This window comes from Delphinapterus leucas, chromosome 6 (assembly GCF_059928025.1).
Source record: "Delphinapterus leucas isolate spDelLeu-1000000601 "Yukka" chromosome 6, BTC_Dleu_Yukka2, whole genome shotgun sequence".
Lineage (NCBI taxonomy): Eukaryota > Metazoa > Chordata > Mammalia > Artiodactyla > Monodontidae > Delphinapterus > Delphinapterus leucas.
In genome coordinates this window covers 112942178-112965201 of record NC_143134.1, presented here as the reverse complement: position 1 = coordinate 112965201, position 23024 = coordinate 112942178, and the positions used below count along the sequence as shown (strand labels likewise).

Here is a 23024-nt window from a genome sequence, read left to right as displayed (position 1 = left end):
AACAGGTAATCTGTTCTTACTTATATCCATAAAGAGCAAAACAGTAACAGGGTATGGGAAAAGAAGTTAATAGTGATTTATTTGGCAGAGAAAATATAAACAGAAATGGCCAAAAGGCAGGAATTTTAAGTTCTGTTTTAGTAATTCTAAAACTTATGTTTATAAATAGCACTGCAGACCTGCCACTGCCTTTACACTACATACACCAGGACCAAAAGAAACAATCACCTCTAACTCAATGGGAACATGAAACAATACTAAAATAACAAATGCTTATACTATGATCACTAGTTTTTACAGTTAGGGATATCAGAAGATTTAGAAGCTAATCAAATTAAAATCCTTAATCAGATATAAATTTTTCACTATCACTAATTATAAGTAAAAAGCTTTAGCATTAAAAAAAGAAAGGATATTATTTCCATGTCCTCACTTTCACTCCATATACCTTCCTATTAAAGCCAAGTTTTGCTTTAGCAAGGCTAAGCAAAAGAAATGTAGGTTATGTAGTTTTACCTTGAGTCCTGTTTTCTCGTCATCACTTCCATTATTTGTAGATGGTGTCTCATCTCCTTGCCTGGAAACCAAGACAAAATCTTCACTATTAAGAGTAGACACAGAGTCTGAGGAGACACTGATTTTTCCAACAGAAGCCTTGTCATCCATGACTCAAGAATGAAGCTCAACTCATGAATGATTAAATATTTTAAAAATGCCTGAAAAACAAAAACCATAAAGATACTCATATAGAATGTCTGCCAGATATTCAATTATGTTCTAATTTTTACAAAATACATATGGAAAAACTTAGGGGGGAAAAAAAAACTTCCAAAATCTTTCCCAAAGACTTTCACTACTTACAGTTTAGGCTTTTTATTCCAGATATAAGGGAATTTGATGAAATTGAGGGCCAAGGTACTTCAAATTTCAAATATATAAATAAATAAATAAAACATATTCCCTTGAGAATAACTCTGCCTACCTACACTGATTTCTTTGGCATATGTTGTAACTCTATTCTTTTTAGAGAAAAATTATGAAGTACTGAACTTGTTTTCTATCCTTTAATTTGTAAAGCTATATAAACAAATGAAATTGAAAGCGCTTAGGACAATAACTAAGGTTTTCCTAACATTGCTGATACTTATACTAACAACATGTTTTAAGAAACAAAATTTCATATTAACCCCCCCAAAAAATAAATTCAAGGCAAGGCAAGCATAAATTCTAGAGCAGGGAAATACCTTACATAGCAAGAAATCAGAAGTCTATTAAAAACTCAGTATTCCTATCCCACAGTTTCTTAGAACTCAGCTCAATATGAACATTACCAATAAAAGAGTTTCATGCCAAAATTTTCCAGCAAGAAGTTAAAAATGTGTCAATTATGAAAAGCTATTCAATTATTTATTGACTCATGGAATAAAACTCGAACTCATCTACCATTTAAAAACGTGGTTCTGGGGACCTCCCTGGTGGTCCAGTGGTCAAGAATCCACCTTCCAACGCAGGGGCTGAGGGTTTGAACCCTGGTCAGGGAACTAAGATCCCACAGGCCTCAGGGCAAATAAGCCAGCGTGCTGCAACTACTGAGCCCATGCACTCTAGAGCCCACGTGCTGCAACGAAAGATCCTACATGCCACAACGAAGAACCCACCACAAGGAAGACCCAATGCAGCCAAATAAATAAATAAATTTTTTAAAAAATTCCTAAAAAAAAAAAAGAAAAACCTGGTTCTGCATATTTTGTGGCAATGTTCCCATTTGGTTGCCAAAACAACAACAGAACAGATGATACAACATTATACTCAGAGAGCTTTAACCAATAAACAAACGTTGCTCTAAAAAAAAAAAAAGTTGTTCTCACTGTATACTCATCTTGTACCTCAAAGAGGTAAAGGTTCTGAGAATCTGTTTAGCCTCTCCAATTAAGAAGTCCTGATCTATGCTTTGGATTTTTAATTGAACATACGTTTATTGAGCATACACCATATGCCAAGCACTATTTTTTCCTCAAAGGCTAACATCTACATAAACACATGGCAGCAAGAATTACACAATCCCGGGCTTCCCTGGTGGGGCAGTGGTTGAGAGTCCGCCTGCCGATGCAGGGGACACGGGTTCGTGCCCCGGTCCAGGAAGATCCCACATGCCGCGGAGCGGCTGGGCCCGTGAGCCATGGCCGCTGAGCCTGCGCGTCCGGAGCCTGTGCTCCGCAACGGGAGAGGCCACAACAGTGAGAGGCCCGCATACTGTATAAAAAAAAAAGAATTACACAATCCCTGAATACCACAGTTAGAAGAAAACCTAGAAATTATCAATACTGTTAAACAGATAAGGAAATGGCAACCCCAAGAGGTGTAGGGTCATTTAATCAGGCATAACTAAAGCTCAAACCCTGGACTCCCCGCTTTCTATTTAAACTAACTTCCTTGCTTAAAGGCTTTACGTTTCAAAGGACTAAATCTAAATGCGTAGTGTAGCATTTAGAGATGCTTCAAATGTACTTTTGAAAACTTTTTTTAAAATGTAGTTCTGCTTCATCTATGCAATGAATACTTACCAAATGTCTAGTTTATAAAGAATAGAATATGCTAAACAAGAAAAAATATATTCTTGCCCAAAAAGAGTTTATAATTTAGTAGAGAACAGAGGCAAGTTGAACAGGTTAATAGGTACTGATTTAGGGTAAAGAAAACTATGGAAACATGTTGGAAGAGTTAAAAAATATACTAGAGGAGGTAATATCTTTGCCAAGGATATATATGTTAATACCTTGAGGTATCTGCCCTCCTAGGATCCTCCTCCTAATGTGGTTCCCTTGCTTCTGTACTCAGACAACTAGAAATAATCGTTCATGATCTAATAACCCTCCTTTTCCAAGTGGCCTGCCCATTCTTTCCCCAGAGTCAAATGCACTGCCTGCCTTGTTTCGGTTCCCATAGCAATTTACATTTTTTTACAGTACCTATTATGTTGTGTTACAATTTGATGTTGAGTCCCTGAACAGCAAACTTAACATTCATATATCTATTTCACAGATTAGGAAATTGAGGCTTAGAGAGACAGTGTAACTTGTTCAAGGTAACGGTTGTAATTTAACTGGTTAGAAGCAAAGCTAAAAATTGAACCAACATATCTATGATTCCAGAAGCTAAGCTCTTTCCATTAGATTATGATGCTTTTCCAATGCTACAAATGTTTGGGCTTTGTTCCAAAATAGTATCAGATAAAGGAGTCTCTATCTTTTTTAGAACTTGTACTTTGGGTAAGATTTTCATGTTTAATTAGTATTTTTTCTATCTTTTAAAATGTTACTAATAGTAAGATAGCAGAGGGCCTGGGAAAGTTCCCTAAAGCTATGATCTCAGAGACACTGAGAACTTTCTACAGTATTCTAGACTCAAAAATAGTATACTTTGGTATTTATACTATGAAACTGAGAAGATTTGGCAGGCTCAAAGCTCAACCTATTTTCTTTGAGGAGGTGACAGGAAAGTACACTTTATAAGATACTTTACTATTTGTTTTGGCACCTGAAAGTAACTGAATCACTCAGTGGGAATGGGATTTATCAAAACACTACGCAGTACAGGAAAGGTTATATACTAACACTCCTCTTCTCTGGCCTCCATGGGCAGAAGTGAAAAGGGAGCCCATGGCCTCCAAGGTCTCTGAATAAGACCACCCCTTCCCTGGCCTCCACAATAAAGAGGTGCCCCAGAACTTGGTATACTCCTGGAAAAATTCTACAGTATTTACAACCTCTGTCTTGAGACCATAAAAACTAATTTTGTTGTCTTTAATCCCTACTTACACCAATTACCACATGAAGCCCCCTACTCTAATTCCAATTCTCATGGACAATAAAGTATAAACTTCCTCCCCCAAATACCCTGCACTGCCATCCCTCTTTCTACTTTTCTCTATACCACCTATCACCATTCGACACGTTTTACATTTTAATCATTTGTTTTTAAGTATCATGCAAGCATAAGGGCAGGGATTTTTGCCTGTTTCATTAGCTGCTGTATCCCTAACAAGTGAAAGAATGACTGGCACATACTAGGTGCTCAAATATTTGCTAAAGAAATAGGATAAGTGGCAAATAAAGATGGAAAAGAACAAGAGCCACCCATGAAAAGCCAAGAGCAGCTTTTACAGACTGACAGTAAGAACAGAAGTCATATTTGTGACGGTAAAGCACACCATTAAGAGAAAAAAATCCAAGTTAGTATGCTGGTTCTACTATTTAATAATAGTGTAAGCATGGTCACACCAAGCCTCAGTTTCCATAAATGAAAATGGTGTACTATCTACCTCATGGAGCCATTATAAAAATTACTAAGGAATAGATATATGTATATCCAGGAGCCAAATGCTATTGAAGGGCTGTCAAGAGTCTTGATGACGGCCAGTTCTTTTCCGTTTCATCACTCTCTTCATTAACTGGAGAGTGAAACTAACTTCCTATTTTAAAGGAATTAACAAGTAAAACTGATTTTGGAAATTCAATTTAGGAAACAATATTAGTGCAAAAATATATAACATTCTTAGTTATACCTAACTAAATGCAAAGGAATACTTTGTATCTTTGAATAGTACTTTACAGATTACTAAAATATACACATTCTTTATCTCATTTTATCATCCTAACAATTCTGTAAGGTAGACAAAGATTTTTATTCCACTTTAAATAAAATAATATACATATGAACACCCTGGTATTTGGTAGGCACTCACAGTTTGTCTCCTTCTTATATAAGTGATGAGCCTAGACCCTTATAACATGTCCAGTTACCAACAGGGCCAGGTTGGTGAGTGCCAGTTCAGGGATGTTTCATTCTATCTCCTTTAATATGTCAACTAACTTAAAATGATAGGTAATTTTGCTTAATTATGCAACCTCATGCATCCAAACCAAAGGTTCAGTTATGTTCCATCCTGCTCTGTAACGTAAGTGACAATTCTATGCTCAACTATGCACTTCTGCAAAGATCATAGTAAATAATGTACCTCAATCTTGTTGAATGAAAATTCATTTTCATTCTCAATCTCCTCTTAAAACTATAAACCCAGCTAAAGGAAAGTGAAATGTAAAAGAACTAGTCATGGTAAAGGCTCTTTTGACAGTTCGTCAAAAGCAGTCAGTTCCTGGATAATCAGTGTTTACTTTTTAAAAACTTGAACTTTTTTGGGACAGAATACCATCAGATATTTGTACTGTTTCTAACATCATTCACAGCAGTAACATAAACGGTGAAATTGCAGTGGCATGGATTTGCTAATGTGCAATTAGTAGAGGAAAAATCACCTCCCAGTAAGTGACCTACCAAACTTGATAAAAGAGGTCTGCATGATACTTGTAATTGAACTTGACATGCTTGAGACAAGTAAAATGTGCTAGTTCCCGGCCACTAGTTCAGCACTCTGGTTCATCTTTATTTCCTTGGTTTTCCTGAAACTCTTCCTGAAGGAGAAGAACGAACTCCTCCTGCACTTCAATGGGACTCCCCACTCTCACTGAGCAGTCCCTCTCAAAATCTGGCTCCCCTACCTCTCACCAAGCTTCACTGCACATCCTCTTTTAAAAGATGAATTCAAACCTTGTCTATGTGACCCTGGGTACTTTAACGTTCTCTGAGCATCCGTTCGGAAAGGAAAAAAATATATATCTATAAACATTTAAAAATCAACAATACAAAATTTCAAAACCCAAACTATTCTTTTGAGTTCTCATCTTACTTCTACCAGCTGAAATAAATGAAAATGCTGATCATTTCCATATTGTGAAACTCTTATCTTTTTGCTTCCATCTTCTACCTCTGGTACCTTTTCCCAGCTGTCTTTTAAGTTCCTTTTTTTTGCCCATTCTTTATTTTTTCTTTAAGTTTAAAAAAAAATTATTTTATTTGTTTATTTTTGGCTGCGTTGGGTCTTTGTTGCTGTGCGCAGGCTTCCTCTAGTTGCGGTGCGCGGGCTTCTCATTGCGGTGGCTTCTCCTGTTGTGTAGCATGGGCTCTAGGCGGGTGGGCTTCAGTCGTTGCGGCACAGGGCTCAGTAGTTGTGGCACGTGGGCTCAGTAGTTGTGGCTCACAGGCTCTAGAGCGCAGGCTCAGTAGTTGTGGCGCGTGGGCTTAGTTGCTCTGCAGCATGTGGGATCTTCCCCAATTAGGGCTTGAATCTGTGTCCCCTGCATTGGCAGGCAGATTCTTAACCACTGCACCACCAGGGAAGCCCCTCTGCCCACTCTTTAAATTCATCCTGGCCTCTTTCTTGTTCCATTCTGGCCTCCTTCTTGTTCCATCCTGGCCTCCTTCTTGTTCCATGGAACAAGATCCCTTAGCTATCTCAATACCTCATGTGGTTATAAATTTGTGTGTGTGTGTGTGTGTGTGTGTGTGTGTGTGTGTGTGTATGCTGATGATACTGCAGCCCTGTCTTTCTCCCTAATTTCATGTGGGTGTTTGTGGGTTTTTTTCTATTCAGTACTGAGTGTTTGTTATGTGCCAGGCACTAGGTACAGTGTTACGGAGAGGAAAGGTACTCTTTCCCCTTGACAGGCTTACAGTAAAGAAAATGGACAAGTAAACAAGTAATTACAATAGAGTATAGTGCCTGGTATAATAGAGGTATGCAAATGGTGTTATGTGAATACACAGGTGGGATCTGCTACATGTGTCCCATGTCCAAAACAGACCGCATCTTCACACAACCATATTCTTCCGCATATCTCCCCTAACAGTGGTTAATAACCACTGATCCAAGATAGAAATGTCCCCCAAAATCCGTGACTCCTTTTCTCATTCTCCCTTGGGATTCTAATGGATTTTAGTTCCAAAACATACCCCAAATATATTCCTTCTTTGCCATCTTTCACGTCACTGACTTGAGCATTTCATTCTCTTTCAACTTAGCTACCACATAAGTCTCCCTTCCTAGACTCTCTCTAGTCATTATCAAGGCCTCATAGTTAATTTCTAAAATTCAGATTTGATCATATATCTCACCCCTTCCTTTGACTGCTCCTGACTGAAAACAGAAAAAAATCCAAACTCTTTATATCATTAGTTCTTAAAAATCTGGAGCCAATCTATCATTCTAGTTTTATCTCCTTCTATCAAACCATACCAGACAGCTCACCAAATATATCATGCATTTTTATACTTCCAAGGCTTTGCTCATGCCATTTCTTAAGCTAGGAATGTGACTTCATTTCCCCCATTAGTCCTTCTTCCCCACCAGCAACCTTGCGATACAATCAAATATTCAACCTCCCCTTTTCCCTTCTGAAACATTCCTTTTTTCCCTCTAGGGCTCCAAAGGCTTTTTATTTGCTTGCTTTTTAATTTTATCACAGAATTACAGCATTTATTACACCATAAAATGCTATACATCTTTTCTCCTATACTATATTGATCATTCATTCCAGAAACAATTACTTAGTATAAACCACCATGGTAAATACTGCGAATACAATGAGCACACATAGTCCCTTTGAACTACTTGTGGACAGGGATCTTAGGTTTTATTCGTATTATCTTCATATCCTTGCTATGGCAGTCCTCAATAAATGTGGTTGGATGACTAATACTCTTTCATTAGTGTTTAAGTGATAGAGTCTGTGTAATGTGAGATGGACAAATGACAAATATGATACACTACATGCGTGTCTGGGATGTGGATACGAATGACAACTGGAAAAAAGAGACTCAAAAAGAACTACCCTTGAGTGTGCCTGACTGACTCTTCAAGTTTCTAACTGTGAAAACCAGTTAAACAACACTAAGCCACAAAACATACCTTGGATTCCCTTTGTACCAAAACACTCATCACTTCCCTCCCAATCCTCATCATTTTTGTTTGCTCAACCAGTGAAAAAATGAGCACAGCTTTAGGGAATCTTAAGGAGGATACTTAAATCATCTTGCTAAATCTAAAGAGAGAACAATACTTAGCAGTTCCTGAGTATCAATTATATATGCCCAACATGGTACTTAGAAGCTTTATATGCATTATTACTGATCTTTACATTAACCTTGCCAGAAAGGTATAAACTTCATATATGACAGACAAACTGAGGCTTAGATTGGTTCAATAACTTGCTTAAGTTCACAGAGACAATTATAGAACTTGATCCAAAACCAGGTATCTAGGTGCTTATGTCCTCTTCAGGAATGCATCTCTCCTCCTTGGTGTTCCTATCACCATTCTCTCCCCATTCCAATCCATACTCTATGTTGCTCCCAGTTATATATACCCTTCTAAAACATAGATCTGCTAAGATTACTCTCTGTTGAGAAAAAGACAAGTCAGGAAGTAGCAAGAGAGTCAAGTCTCAAAGATGCTGTAGCAGGCCAATTCTTGTGGGTTTGTAGCTCTTTAAAATTAAACCACAAAGAAGTTATTTTTAAAAATCATACAATCTTAATCTCAGCTTTTTTCTTTCTTTCTGGCTTTGAGATTTGTTTCGCTGCATTGGTTTTCATATGAACTTCTCACAGCTTATCCCTGGGAAGGGTAGGACAAATCTAACAAAACTCAGTGGAAAATCATCCCGTCTTTAGAAAAATAAATTCCTTTCCACCACTGCTAATTGCTAAACAATAGATGTGTCTTTAAGTCTGACTTTGAATTTGGGGGCTGTTTCTTTGAATTATTTTAGTGAGCTAAGAGAACCATATTAATATAATCCTTCTGAATAATTTCAGCTTAGCTTTAAAAACCAAAAAGAAAATATAACTTAATCATCTTGGGCCTACAGCACATAAAGGCAAGAAAAACCAGCTTAACTAATAGTCACTTTTAGGCAAATTTTAACCCATAATGCCTGTGACAATTAACTTCTTTAAACTATGAAGTGACTCTTTTACTTCAATTCCAGATTAACTATAAAAGATAAAAGCTTAATTATAGGAATATAATAACTAAGACAAATTTTTTAATTTTTAAAAAGATTTAAAAAGTTTTAATCTTTAAAAATTGTGGTTAATGTACATAACATAAACTTTACCATTTTAGCCATTTTTAACTGTATAGCTCTGTGGCTTTAAGTACATTCACATTGTGCAACCATCACCACCACCCATCTCTAGAAGGTTTTCATCTTCCCCAACTGAAACTCTGTACCTATTAAATTCCAACTCCTGTTCCCCCAGGCAACCAACATTCTACTTTGTCTCTATGAATCTGAATACTCTAGGTACCTTACATAAGTAGTAGAATCATATAGTATTTATACTTTTATGCCTGGCTTATTTCACTCAGCATAATGTCTTCTAAGTTCATCTACATTGTAGCATGTGTCTGAATTTCCTTTCTTTTTAAGGTCAAATAGCATTCCATGGTATGTATATACCACCTTTTGTTTATCCATTCACTGGTCAATAAAAGTTCTAAAAGCCTAATTTTAACTTTATAGGATCTTTAGGATAAAACTCACAAAATCAATACAGAAAAGTGCCTAAAGATGACAGCCAATGTTCTCAGAGCTACTTCTCACTTTCTCAATGACTAATCAAGTTTCATTAAGACTTTATAAAGTTAACAGTCTGGTATTACATTGAAAAACCAACTGGGATTTGAACTCCTTAGTCCTTTTTGATTTAATTTGGACAATGTTATAGTTTCAGTTTTCTCATACATAAAATGAGGGGAATAAACACTTTCTACTCTTTTGTGAATGAGAATATCCAGGAAAGGGGTGCGGGGCGGGAATGCCAGGTGCTTCCCAGTCCTAATCCATGATGTAAGCATAATTAGTTCCACTTTTACAAATGAAGAAACTGAGAATCACAATCCTTAAGTATCTTACCTTCAGTCGTATATTAAGTAAGTTCAAGATTTGGGGTATCTATATCTTTCTGATTCCAAAGTTCACACTCTACTCGCTATATCTTGATACTTTTAATGAAAGGTACAAAAAGTAAGAAGTGGGGATGAAATGCACATATAACAATTCACTTAACTCTGTGTTGATTTCTGAGTGCAACAGTGCTGACACCTGAAAAAAATAAACCATATAAGTGGTTTTCCCATGTTCCTTTGGCTATTTCAGGAAACAGCACTTTAGTTTTTTGCAGAACTCTAGGTATGCTGGCTTTATGCCCCTTCAACACAATATCTCTGCAGCTAAATTTTAAAATTATTTGGATGCCATTGCCCCAAGAGAAACCCACCTCTGGGAACACAAGGAGAGTTAGTTAATGTTAATGTATTGGCCAAAAAGTTCGTTCGCGTTTTCCCACAAGATGTTATGGGAAAACCTAAATGAACTTTTTTGCCAACCCAATACTACTTATTCACAAGGTCAGATTATACTTCAAACCTCAGTAATATACATTTTTTGTAAAAGTATCCTTGTATTTACTTTTTCTGGAATGGATTTCTAAAGCACAATGTAATTTACACTAGTGTTCTATAAATATAAAAACATAAACATTTTTAAGCAATGCAGGATTTCCTAAAGACTTTTTCTGGACTTCTCTGGTGGTGCGGTGTTTAAGAATCCGCCCGCCAATGCAGGAGACACAGGCGCAATCCCTGGTCTAGGAAGATCCCACATGCCGTGGAGAAACTAAGCCCGTGTGCAACAACTACTGAGCCTGCGCTCTAGGGCCCACAAACCACAACTACTGAAGCCCGTGAGCCCTAGGGCCCGTGTGCCACAACTACTGAGCCCACGTGCTGCAACTACTGAAGCCCGTGCACCTAGAGCCCGTGCTCCACAACAAGAGAAGCCACTGCAGTGAGAAGCCCGTGCACTGCAACGAAAAATAGCCCTCGCTCGCCACAACTAGAGAAAGCCTGCGCGCAGCAACAAAGACCCAACGCAGCCAAAAAAAAAAAAAAACAACCAAAAACCAAAAAAAAAACCCACTTTTCCTGCTTTCAGGAAATTAGTCAATATAGTTCCTTCTCAACCACAGCAAAGAATATGTATCTATTCCATTTAGAATATCAATCTGTCTATACTTTGATCTGAAATGTTTAAACTCTGTGAATTTAATGCTAAGTAAGCAAATCATTTGATAGATAATCAAAGCCTGAGATTAATGCAGTAAATATGGTTTCTCTTTTCCATGACCTCTGATTTTCAAGGGAATGTGTGTAGACAAACCATGAATGTTTGGCAGAAGACACACAAGTTTTCTGAATCTTCTGATACAAGAATGCCCTGGTCCATAGTTATACAAGGAAGGTGGGACGTTTGTTAAGTGTGTTGAATAGGGGGTGGGCAACCAAAAAACATTTACTGAGCACTTTCACTCACAGCACTAGGATAGGCACCATGTAAGAAGGTAAAAGAATTCACATATATTTAATTTAGTTTCACAGACTTTTTTTTTTTTTGCGGTATGCGGGCCTCTCACTGTTGTGGCCCCTCCCGTTGCGGAGCACAGGCTCTGGACGTGCAGGCTCAGCGGCCATGGCTCAAGGGCCCAGCCGCTCCGCAGCATGTGGGATCTTTCTGGACCGGGGCACGAACCCGTGTCCCCTGCATCGGCAGGCGGACTCTCAACCACTGCGCCACCAGGGAAGACCCACAGACGTTTTTTAAACCTATCTAAAAAGTTCTTTTCTCACAACCCAAAAGCAAAAAAATAAAGATTAAAAAAAAAAGATGTTTCTGCTAGGGAACAATTTTTTATCTAAGAATTAACTTTGGAGGTTAGATAGAAATCAGATTTTTCTTCAATTCACAGAGAACTCAACAGGTAACTACAATAAAGATATAACCATTTCTCTTTTGCAGGTGTATCAGAGGTCTACTCATAGGAAATCATGTACCACAGCAAAAAAGATTTACATGACATGTTTCTACTCTCACCTTGCCAGAATCCATTTATCAGCATATTTAAAAGGCATGAGAGGACTTCCGTGGTGGCGTAGTGGTTAAGAATCTGCCGGCCAACGCAGGGGACATGGATTCGAGCCCTGGCCCGGGAAGATCCCGCATGCCGTGAAGCAACTAAGCCCGTGCGCCATAACTACTGAGCCTGTGCTCTAGAGCCCACCCACCACAACTACTGAAGCCCACTCACCACAACTACTTAAGCCCGCCCGCCTAGAGCCCGCAAGAGAAGAGAAGCCACCGCAATGAGAAGCCCGTGCACCGCAACAAAGAGTAGCCCCCACTTGCTGCAACTAGAGAAAGACCGCGCGCAGCAACGAAGACCCAACGCAGCCAAAAATAAATAAATTAAATAAATTTATTTTTTTAAAAAAGCATGAGAGTTTATTACCCTATGGTAAAAGCATTAAAATGATTAACTCATGGCTCTTCACAGTAGTATTATACAACCGCCTAACATTTAATCCAATTTAGCCTTGAATGCTGTCTCTTAATACCCATAATGATATTTAAAATACGTTCCCAAAGAAAGATTCTGCGTATCAATTCCTTTTCCTGACACAAAGGGCACCCTCAGAAGCTGGAAAACAAGATGATAACCACAGATTCCTGGTTATAATTACCAAAGTGTATAAATAAGGAAAAATGGGAAAAAGAAATTTTTAAAATAGTCAAATTGTTAAGCTTTGAGAGTTAATAACATTTTGTTAACATTACCACAGAAACTAATTTGCTAATGTACCTTAAGAAGATGCCATATTTGGGACTTCCCTGGTGGTCCAGTGGCTAAGACTCCACGCTCCCAATGCAGGGGGCCTGGGTTAGATCCCTGATCAGGGAACTAGATCCTGCATGCCACAACTAAAAGATCCCACATGCCACAACTAAAAGATCCCACATGCCACAACTAAAAGATTCCACATGTTGCAACTAAGACCTGGCACAATCAAATAAATAAATAAATAGACATTAAAAAAAAAAGAGAGAGAGAGATGCCATATTTTATTATGGAGAAAAATTTATTGCCACAAAGATTAATAAATGCCAAGGAGTAGTGATTTATTACACAAAAGCTGATGCAACCTTAACTGGAGATAAGTAACAATCACGCATTAACTTCTAAGAGGTGCAAATCTCTAAATCTGGCAGCACGGCCACAAAATTAAGAAGATATACTTCTCATGTTTTACAGCCAAGGTAATATATACTATTTAATGTCAAGCATGAACTTAAGAACAAATTTAGGGCTTTATTTTTACTATTTTATGATCCTCAGAAAAAGGGATTTGGAGGAAAAGTTAGGCCTTATAGAACTCTACTAGATAGAAGAACAGCCTTCAAAAAGTTCTGGTGATTACCTCAGAGGACTATAGTTGCTTTGGCAAGAGGAAAACTTCCAGGCTAAATTCTATAAACTAGAGTGTTCATGACTTGCAAACTGCCATATTTGGTCAGACTTTGCACATGAAGAGAAACAAGGCAGTTAGGGGCCAACAAAAGTTGTTATAAGTTTAAGTGTCTATCCAGTATTGCTCTGACTTACAATTCTTCTAAAGAATAAGGATCTCAGGGTCAACACAAAACTAGAGAGGGTCGGGGGAGACCAGGCAACCATTTTATGCCAAAAGAAACAGCTGTTAAATTAGTATGTTTTATCATGTATACCCATGGACAGCCAAATCCTTGGCCTTGGATTTTCTTTCTTTAGAATCTAACCACGGAAAATCAATAAAACAAGGCAGTTACATACAAAGCACCCAAATGTCATGCCAAACTCTGCTTTATGTACACTGGTTAAATTAGCACTTTTTTAACCTTGGAGTTCTATCTCCAAGAAAGATTATTTAACAGTTTTATATACATTCATTTCACATGCTTGAAAAGTGTGATATCTGATTATATTGACAACTACAAAGATAACACTTGGGCAGCATATGCTAGAACCTCAGCACATCAGTATCTATAAAGACACTCAACAGTAGAACTGATATAAACAGTTAAAATAATCACTGTGAAATGGTGAGGCCTTCAAAGTAGGCTTCACTTAAGCTGGAAACACTTTAGCTGGAAACATGCTCAACAAAAGATAACGACTTCTTTCAAAGAATCTGGGCTGTAAAGTTTAGCTGGAAATATACTCAGTAGTAGAAATGACTTCGTTAAAGAATCTAGGCTATGGGACTTCCCTGGTGGCACAGTGGTTAAGAATCCACCTGCCAATGCAGGGAACACGTGTTCATGCCCTGGTTCAGGCAGATCCCACATGCCGAGGAGCAACTAAGCCCATGCGCCACAACTACTGAGCCTGCGATCCACAACTACTGAGCCCATGTGCCACAACTACTGAAGCCCGTTCTCCACAACAAGAGAAGCCACCGCAATGTGAAGCCTACACACTGCAACTAGAGAAAGCCCGCACGCAGCAACGAAGACCCAACGCAACCAAAAATAAATTTATTTTTTAAAAAAAGAATGTAGGCTGTAAAGTTGAGATACGTTTACGAAAAACCATGTCCCCTCATGTAGATAATGTGAATACACTTCTTCCAATATGCAGTAGAAAAGATAGGAAACAGGTGCCTTCACTTTTACAGAGTCCCACTAGACTACCATTTTATTCAGGTTAAGCACCTGTAAACTGCTAATAAAACACTATGCCAAAATCAACTATACCTCATAAAAAATTTTTTAAAAATAAAAAAACAAACAAAAAACCCCCACTATGCCAAAGGATGCCAAAATGTATACAGCTGATAGGTTAACTACCCAAATACATACCTTAATACCGATGAGCTGTTAATTAACTGTAAAATGAGTTATAAAACTGAAATGAAAAGTGTACCACAACATAGCAATAGCTCAATTTTAACTACAAAGTTGAGTTGATAAAACTATATGTGAATCTTAAATGTTACCAATAAATACAAATCAATCATGGATTCAAATTTCATTAATGGAAACGGAGGTCTACAAAGGAAGATTATAAAGAACTCTGCCCCTTATTCACTTTCAGTTTTTATAAGTAAATTCGAACAAAAGCCTTAAATATATATTAAAATAGCAACTTATACACGCTAGAATTAAGGCCAGCAGGTCCTTCGTTAAAAAAAAAACAAAAAAATTGAATGTGCACTCCCTTGGCACCTAAGCTTTTTTTCAACTTTCCAAACATCAGTTTTACGTGGAAACTCAGTTCAATTTACTCTCTTTGGTTTTTTCTCTTCCTAAATAAACAACGCAGCTGGAAACACACACTCGCAACTTACTACTCCAGTCACATGTATGTGAACACAGGTATTTACCTGAATGAACATATCAAATGAATTGTGAAACCCGTCTCTGGCACTTTTCTTTTTCCACTGACAAACAAAAAAGCCAAAAGATCTCCAATTCAAGCTGGAACAAGATTTAAACTAACGGAGCACTTGTAGCGTGAGCACCAGCAGCATGATCACTTATCACTTAACACGGTCTGCTAGGACTTCTATTCCAAGATAAAGTATGGAGATGACTTTAAAGCAGGTGCATATGATTACAATCCGAATGTTAGAAGAGAAGGAACACCAAAGTACTACCAGGTAATGGACAGAGAACTCCTGAAAGTCTGGGGTTATCCTCGGGCTTTGTTGAACACCTAAAGCCCTGAAGGTTGCTGGTAATCAAGATACAGCAATGAGGTATCGGGGGCAGATACTTAAAGTATCTGGGGAGAGGGGAATACCGGGGACACTTCGATTGCAGGCGGGGAAAATGAGACAGAAACGTCAACACGAGATGGCAGACCGACACTAGCATAAAGCAAGCCTTTCAAATTAGTCGCAGCGCAGGAAGCTAGCCTGAGGCCGAAGCCAGCCTAAGTCACAGGTACAGGCCCAGCGGGCAATGGGGAGAAACTGAGGCGGAGGGAGCGGCCAGATTCCCAAATAGGACCTGTCCCCAGACGTGTAAGTCAAGAGACAAACCGGCTTTGCTGGGGGGCGAGAGGGACGGCCGCAAGTGAAGGGCTGGGAAGACTCACACCCACCCAGACAAGGGTAACCGGTTTGGGCAGGGGCTGCCGGAGCGTTCCCGCTTGCGCATGCGTCCTCCCCCCACGGCCGCGACTCCCCCTCCCCCCCAATCACTGCTCCCCTCACAACCCGGCTAGTCGAGGGAGCTGAGCGCAGTCACGCCTGCCCCGCTCCGCGGGATGAGAACACGGCTTGGCCTCCCGCAGGGGCCGTCGGAGAATCCCCCCCGGGCTTGGTGGATGGAAGGGTGGGAGGAGGAGGGGGGGAAAACACGGCCCTACCCGACCCGCCGTCTCCTTCTCCGCGGCCCGCCGTTCGCCGTCCCGGAGGCTCCGCCGCCTGGGCCTCCCCAGCCGCCCTGCCCCCGCCCTCCCCGCCCCCTACTCACGTGAGAGAGGCTCCTTCCGCCCTCCGCCCCGCCTACTGCCCTGTCTCATAGGCCCACGGCAAAGCCGAGCGGCCCCATTGGCCCAACAACAGGCGGCGGGGGCGTACTTCCTTTCCTCGAAGCCCCACCTGGGCTTTTAGCCCGCCTCCGGAGTCTGCGTCTGCGTGGAGTCTGCACTCTGGGAGGAGGACTGAATACCGTGCTGTGTCCGCGCTTGGGCCGATAGCAGCTCTGTGCCTGCATCAGGGACTGGAAGCAGGATTGGCGGGGGTAGCAGTCTGGGTAGTACCTGTTGCGCCTGAGAGGGGTACAACCCTAAAGACACTGGTGCTAGAGCACGGAATCCCTTGCTCACCTTTAACGTTCAAATGCTGTTTCTAAAGCAGCCCTTAATGATGTAACCCAACTCACCTGCCCTTTATTGAGGGCGCAAAAAGTGCCAGGGATTGTGATAGATAGGTTCTTTTACAGGTATGTCACTTGGCTTTACCACAAACCTTGAGAAAGCATTGAGAATGATATGATTTTTTTTTCTCATTTTGTAAGGGAGTCCAGCCTAAGCAACAGAATTCAGTCCAGAAGTCAAAACTTCTGACTTTGAAGTCAAGGGCGACTGGCTACAACACAGCTACCTCGAGGTATCTGAGACACACAGAATAGAACAGAAATGAACAAGGTGGTTTCATACTGCTACTCAAAGATGGGGCTGGGATTTTATTTAAAAATTATTCGAAAGTGATATACAGAGCAACGGCAATAGAATGAATTTTAAAGTCCCTGTCCTGAATGAATTTACAATGTAGTTGGAAACAAATATTAAAGGTGCTAATTAAGTCTTGACAATTTATGAAATCTTTCTACAGCCTCTCCCTCATTCTTTCCTTATCCAAATAGCATATGCTGTTTTCCTGGTAAATGAGTCATTCGCAAAGTTTTCCTGTGGATATTGCATCTAAATCCATCAGAGAAAAAGCAAAAAAAAGCTGTGCTCTGTTGCAGTCCTCTTTGTGACTTGTCTATTATAATAGACTTGGCTGCACTCCCGCAGGAAAATAGCTTTCTTCCTTTTCTCCTCATAGAGTTATGTAACAAAAATGCACACCCATTTTAAAGTATTTAAACAACAGATAAAACATTAGGAAGAAAGTAAAATCCCCTGAAATCCTGGCACTCTTGACAAAACCACTTTTAATAGTTTGGTGACCATACATTCATGTATTTCTTGATTCATATGTATTACCCCAATATATACATAAATCTCAACATATATTTTTTAAATAAAATTTTATTACAGAATCACTACAGTATGCCCTGGAGAAAAATATAAAATAGGGACAACCTAAAATAAAAAACAAAAACATCACATTCCCAATACAAATATTAATACTTTAATATGTAGCCTTCTTTGTGTGTCTATATATTGTTTTACAAAATGAGATCACAGAGTTAAGCAGTCTGCTTTATTCAATTAACAATACCTACCTTACCATTTCGCTAAATTTTCCTCCCATCTAATTCCTAGATCGCATTCAAATTTTCTAACAACCTAAAAATATTTTTACAGCTGGCTTTTCCAAATCAGTAATATCATTTCAGTAAATTTTCCTCTCATCTAATACCTAACTATAATCAAATTCTCTGTTGCCCCAAATATATATTTTTACAGCTAATTTTCCCAAATCAGCATCCAATCCAGGCCCACATGTTGTATCTGGTTGTATTGTCCCTTAAGCATTTTTAAATCTAGCACTTAAGGAAAAAAATGGAAAGACACTGGCCTATTGAAGAAATCGGTCCAGTTGAAGTGCAGAATTTCCCACCTTCTGGATCTGAATGGTTGCTTCCTCAAGAAGTCACTGAATTTGTTCCCTTAGACCTTGTATATCCTGGAAACTGGAATTTATATCTCAAGCTCAATGGATTGATGTGGTAAGCTGGAGGCAGAATGGGAAGGTCCTTGAATACTTAAATAAGGAAAATGAAGTTCAATCTATAAATACAGGGAGCCCTTAGAGGTTTCTAAGGATAGTGCCAATAGCAGATTTGAGTTTTTTAAAAATTTCATTCTGGTAGGCGTAGAAAAGGGAAAACAGGGAGTAAATAGAACACTTTGGAGGCTGCCTAAGTTCAGAAAGGCCTGAACTAGGGCAAAAGAAAGGGTGGGAAAAAAGGAACTGGGTTTGAAAGAAATATCAAGTTTGTTGATTCTTTCTTCTGCCTGCTCAAATCTGATTTTGAACCCCCTAAGTGAACTTTTTTCTCTCTATTATTATATTTTCAACTCCAGAATTTCACTTAAGTTCCTTTTTATAATTTCTATTTCTTTAATGATATTCCCATTTTTCTGTACATTTTCCAGACTTCATCCATGTTTCATTTTAGCTCAATGAGCAACTTTAAGACAGTTTTAAAATCTTTGTCTAAATGCCATATGATATCACTTATATGTGGAATCTCAAATATGACACAAATGAACTTATTTATGAAACAGAAACAGACTCACAGACATAGAAAAAACTTATGGTTATCAAAGGGGCAAAAGGCTGGGGGAGGGATAAATTAGGAGTTTGGGATTAACAGATACAAACTACTACATATAAAATAGATAAACAACAAGGTCCTACTGTATAGCACAGGGAACTATGTTCAATATCCTGTAATAAACCATAATGAAAAAGAAAAAATATATATACATATATAAAAATTGAATCACTTTACTGTACACCTGAAACTAACACAACATTATAAATCAACTATACTTCAATAAAAATAAAATACAGAACTCTTGTATTTGGAGAACAAGGTTCTTATTTCCCACCCTGGCTCCAGCAAGCCATACCAGGAATATAAACATGACTGCCTCCACAGGGTTGAGGAGTAGGAATGCGTAGGTGCTATCACACTAAAGGCTCACATTGACTGAAATTAACCTCAACTGACCAACCAAATTTTCCCCTGGAACATGCAAGCATTCAAATAGACTCCAGAGTTCCAAAATAGTTACTTCAGTTTCTGCCAGTACGATTGTTGTTTAGGTAGAGAGATGGATTCCATGTCCTTCCTACTCCGTCTGAGGAACAGAAAAAAAAAGAAATGTGAAAGTGAACAGAGCCTAAAGGATCTGCAGGACACTGTCAAGAGAAACAACATACCACTGTAAGCATCCCAAGAGGAGAAGAGAGAGAGAAAGGGGAGAAAGGATAATAATCTAACTGTAGAAAACCAAAGAAAAGAGAGAATCCTAAAAGCAACAAGAGAGAATACTCATCACATATAAGGGATCTTCAATAAGATTATCAGACAATTTCTCATCTTAAATCTTAGAGTCTGTAAGACAGTGGGTTGATAATATTCAAAGCAATGAAAGAAAAGGACTGTTGACAGATCTGTATCTAGCAAAATTGTCCTTCAAAAATGAGGGAGAGGGCTTCCCTGGTGGCGCAGTGGTTGGGAGTCCGCCTGCCGATGCAGGGGACACGGGTTTGTGCCCTGGTCCGGGAAGATCCCACATGCCGCGGGGCGGCTGGGCCCGTGAGCCATGGCTGCTGAGCCTGCGCGTCCGGAGCCTGTGCTCCGCAACAGGAGAGGCCACGACAGTGAGAGGCCGCGTACCGCAAAAAAAAAAAAAAGAAAAATGAGGGAGAAATTAAGACATTCTCTGATTCTAAAAAAAGCTAAGGGAGTTCATTACCACTAAAACCACCCTTCAGGAAATGCTGATGGGAATCCTTCACGTTGAAATGAAAGGATGCTCAACAATATTTAAAGCCATATGAAGTAATAAAGATCTCCGGTAAAGATAAATATATGGGCAATTATAATTGTAATTATTGTTTAACTCCATTTTTATTTTCTACATGATTTAAAAGACAAATGCATAAAAATATTAGTCTAATTTATTACAAACACGATGTATAAAGATGTAATCTGTAGCATCAAGAACAGAAAGAGGAGACAGAGCTGTATAGGAGAGTTTTTGTATGCTACTAAAGTTGGTATCAATTTAATTATATTGTTATAAATTTGGGCTGTTAAATGTAATTCCTATAGCAACCACAAAGGAAATGTCCATAGGATATACAAAGAAGGAAATCAGAAATAAATCAAAACTTTTCACTACAAAAAATCAAACACAGAAAAAGGCAGTAATGGAAGAAATGAAAGACACAAAAGCTATAAGGCCTATAGAAGACAAATAGCAAAATGGCAGAAATAAGTCCCCCTTATCCGTAGTTACTTTAAATGTAAATGGCATAAACTCACCAATCAAAAGACAGAGATGGGCAGAATGGATAAAACAAAAACAAAAACGTGATCCATCTATATGCAGTCTAGAAAATACTCACTTTAGAGCCAAAGATATTAACAGGTTAAAAGTGGAAAAAAAGAAAAGAGAAGATATTCCATGTGAGTACTAACCAAAAGGGAGCTGGGAAGGTTATACTAAGGTCATACAAAATGACTTTAAAAAGGTTACACGAGACAAAGAAGGTCATTATATATTAATAAAAGGTTCAAAAGAGCAAGATTATATAAAAATTATAAACATTTACATAACTAGAAGAGACTTTCAAAATATATGAAGCAAAAATGACCAGAATTAAAGGGAGGAATAAACAATTCTACAATAATAATTAGAAACTTCAACAGCCCACATTCAATAATGAATAGAACAACCAGATAAAGATAAGTTAGGCATCAGAGGACTTGAACATCACAATAAACCAACTGAACCTAACAGAAGTGTACAGAACATTCCACTGAACAACAGCAGAATACACATTCTTTTCAAGTTCACATGGGACATTCTCCAGGACAGGCCATACATTAGGCCATAAAACAAGTGTCAATAGATTTTAAAAGATAGGTATTATACAAAGTATCTTCTCCAACTACAGTGGGATGAAGTTAGAAATCAGTAACAGAAGGAAAACTGGAAAATTCAAAATATGTGGAAATTAGAAACACATTCTTAAAGAACAAATGGGTCAAAGAAGACCTCAAAAGGGAAATTAGAATGTACTTGAAAATGAGTAAAAATGATAAAAACATACAAAACTTATAGGATACAATGCAAACAGTAATTAGAGAAATTTATAGTTGTAAATGGCTACATTAAAAAACAAGAAAAATCTCGGGCTTCCCTGGTGGCGCAGTGGTTGAGAGTCCGCCTGCCGATGCAGGGGACACGGGTTCGTGCCCGGGTCGGGAGGATCCCACATGCCGCGAAGCCGCTGGGCCTGTGAGCCATGGCCGCTGAGCCTGCACGTCCGGAGCCTGTGCTCCGCAACGGGAGAGGCCACAGCAGTGAGAGGCCCGCGTACCACATGCACACACACACACAAAAAAGAAAAGTCTCAAAATACCCTAACTTTATACCTTATGAGATACGAAAAAGAACAAACTAAACCCAAAGCTAGCAGAAGTAAGGAAATAAAACGGAATGGAAATAAACCAAAAAAAAAAAAGAGAGAGAAAAAAAAAAAAATCAATGAAACCAAAAGTTGTTTCTTTGAAAAGATCAACAAAAATCAACCTAGAAAACAATGGGCAAATTCCTTGAAACACACAAATTATTTATTATAAATGGATTCCAGAAAAATTAGAAAATCTCAACATACTTATAACAAGAGATTGAGTGTGTAATCAAAAACCTCCCAAAAAACAACAGTCTTGCACCAGATGGCTTCACCAGTGAATTGTACCAAATATTTAATTTAATTAAAATATTTAATTAATACCAATCCTTCTCAAACTCTTCCAAAAAACTGAAGAAGAGGGAATGCTTTCTAATCTCATGAGACCCTCATTATCCTGACACCAAAGCTAAATAAACGCATCACAAGAAAATTATATACCAATGTCTCTTATGCATATAGGTGCAAAAATCCTCAACAACATAAAAGGAAATCAAATCCAATAGCATACTAACAGGATTATTCCCCATGACCAAGTGGGATTTATCCCAAGAATGCAAGAGTGGTTTACCATAAGATCAACCAATGTAATATATCTCATTAATAAGAACTAAGGGAAAAAACCTCATGATCATCTCAATTGATGCTGAAAAGTCATCTGAGAGAGTACAATGCCTTTTCATGATAAGATCTTTCAGAAAAGTAGTTACAGAGGGAAAATTCCTCAACATGATAAAAGTATCTGAAAAACCCACATCTAAATCAGTAGCTTACCTACGCCTCTAAGAACAACTCATGAACACGTCAAGGATGCCTCCTTTCACTGCTGCTATTCAACATTGTAGTGGAAGTTCTAGCCAGAACTATTAGACAAGAAATAAAAGGCATCCAAATTGTACACAAAGAGGTAAAACTATATTCACAGGCAACATAATCATATATATAAAAAAACCCAAAGAATCCACAAGAAAGCTTGTAGAGCCAAAAAACAAATTCAGAAGCGTTGCTGGGTACAAGACCAACACCAAAAATCAGTTGTGTTTCTACACACTAGCAACAATATGAAAAGGAGATTAAGAAGGCAATCTCATTTATAATATTATCAAAAAGAATTAAATACCCTGAAAACTAGAAAACACTGCTGAAAGAAATTAATGAAGACCTAAGTACATGGAAAGACATTTCATGTTTAGACAGGAAGACTTAAAATTAAGATGGCAATATTACCCAAAGTGATCTACAGATTCAACACAATCTCTATCAAAATTACAACAGCCTTTTTCTCAAAAATGTAAAAGCTGATCCTCAAATTCATATGGAATTTCAAGGGCCTGGCATAGCCAAAACAATCTGG

At 38.5% G+C, this 23024-nt stretch overlaps 1 protein-coding gene across 7 annotated transcripts in view; it reads right to left on the bottom strand.

The window, feature by feature from the left end:
• The window catches only part of RABGAP1 (RAB GTPase activating protein 1), a 151454-nt gene extending 135222 nt beyond the window's left edge, over window positions 1-16232 (bottom strand). The window contains exons 1-2 of one of the 7 annotated variants that reach the window (XM_022578778.3): window positions 16147-16232; window positions 517-716 (exon numbers count right to left, since the gene is read on the bottom strand). In XM_022578778.3, the coding sequence (XP_022434486.1) occupies window positions 517-666 (150 nt within the window). In that variant the 5' untranslated portion in view covers window positions 667-716; window positions 16147-16232. Of the gene's footprint in view, window positions 1-516; window positions 7239-16146 lie in introns of those variants that run through there. The other 6 variants (XM_089913715.1, XM_089913718.1, XM_089913719.1 and 3 more) reach the window with 6 other exon arrangements.
• Between the last annotated feature and the right edge of the window lie 6792 nt (window positions 16233-23024).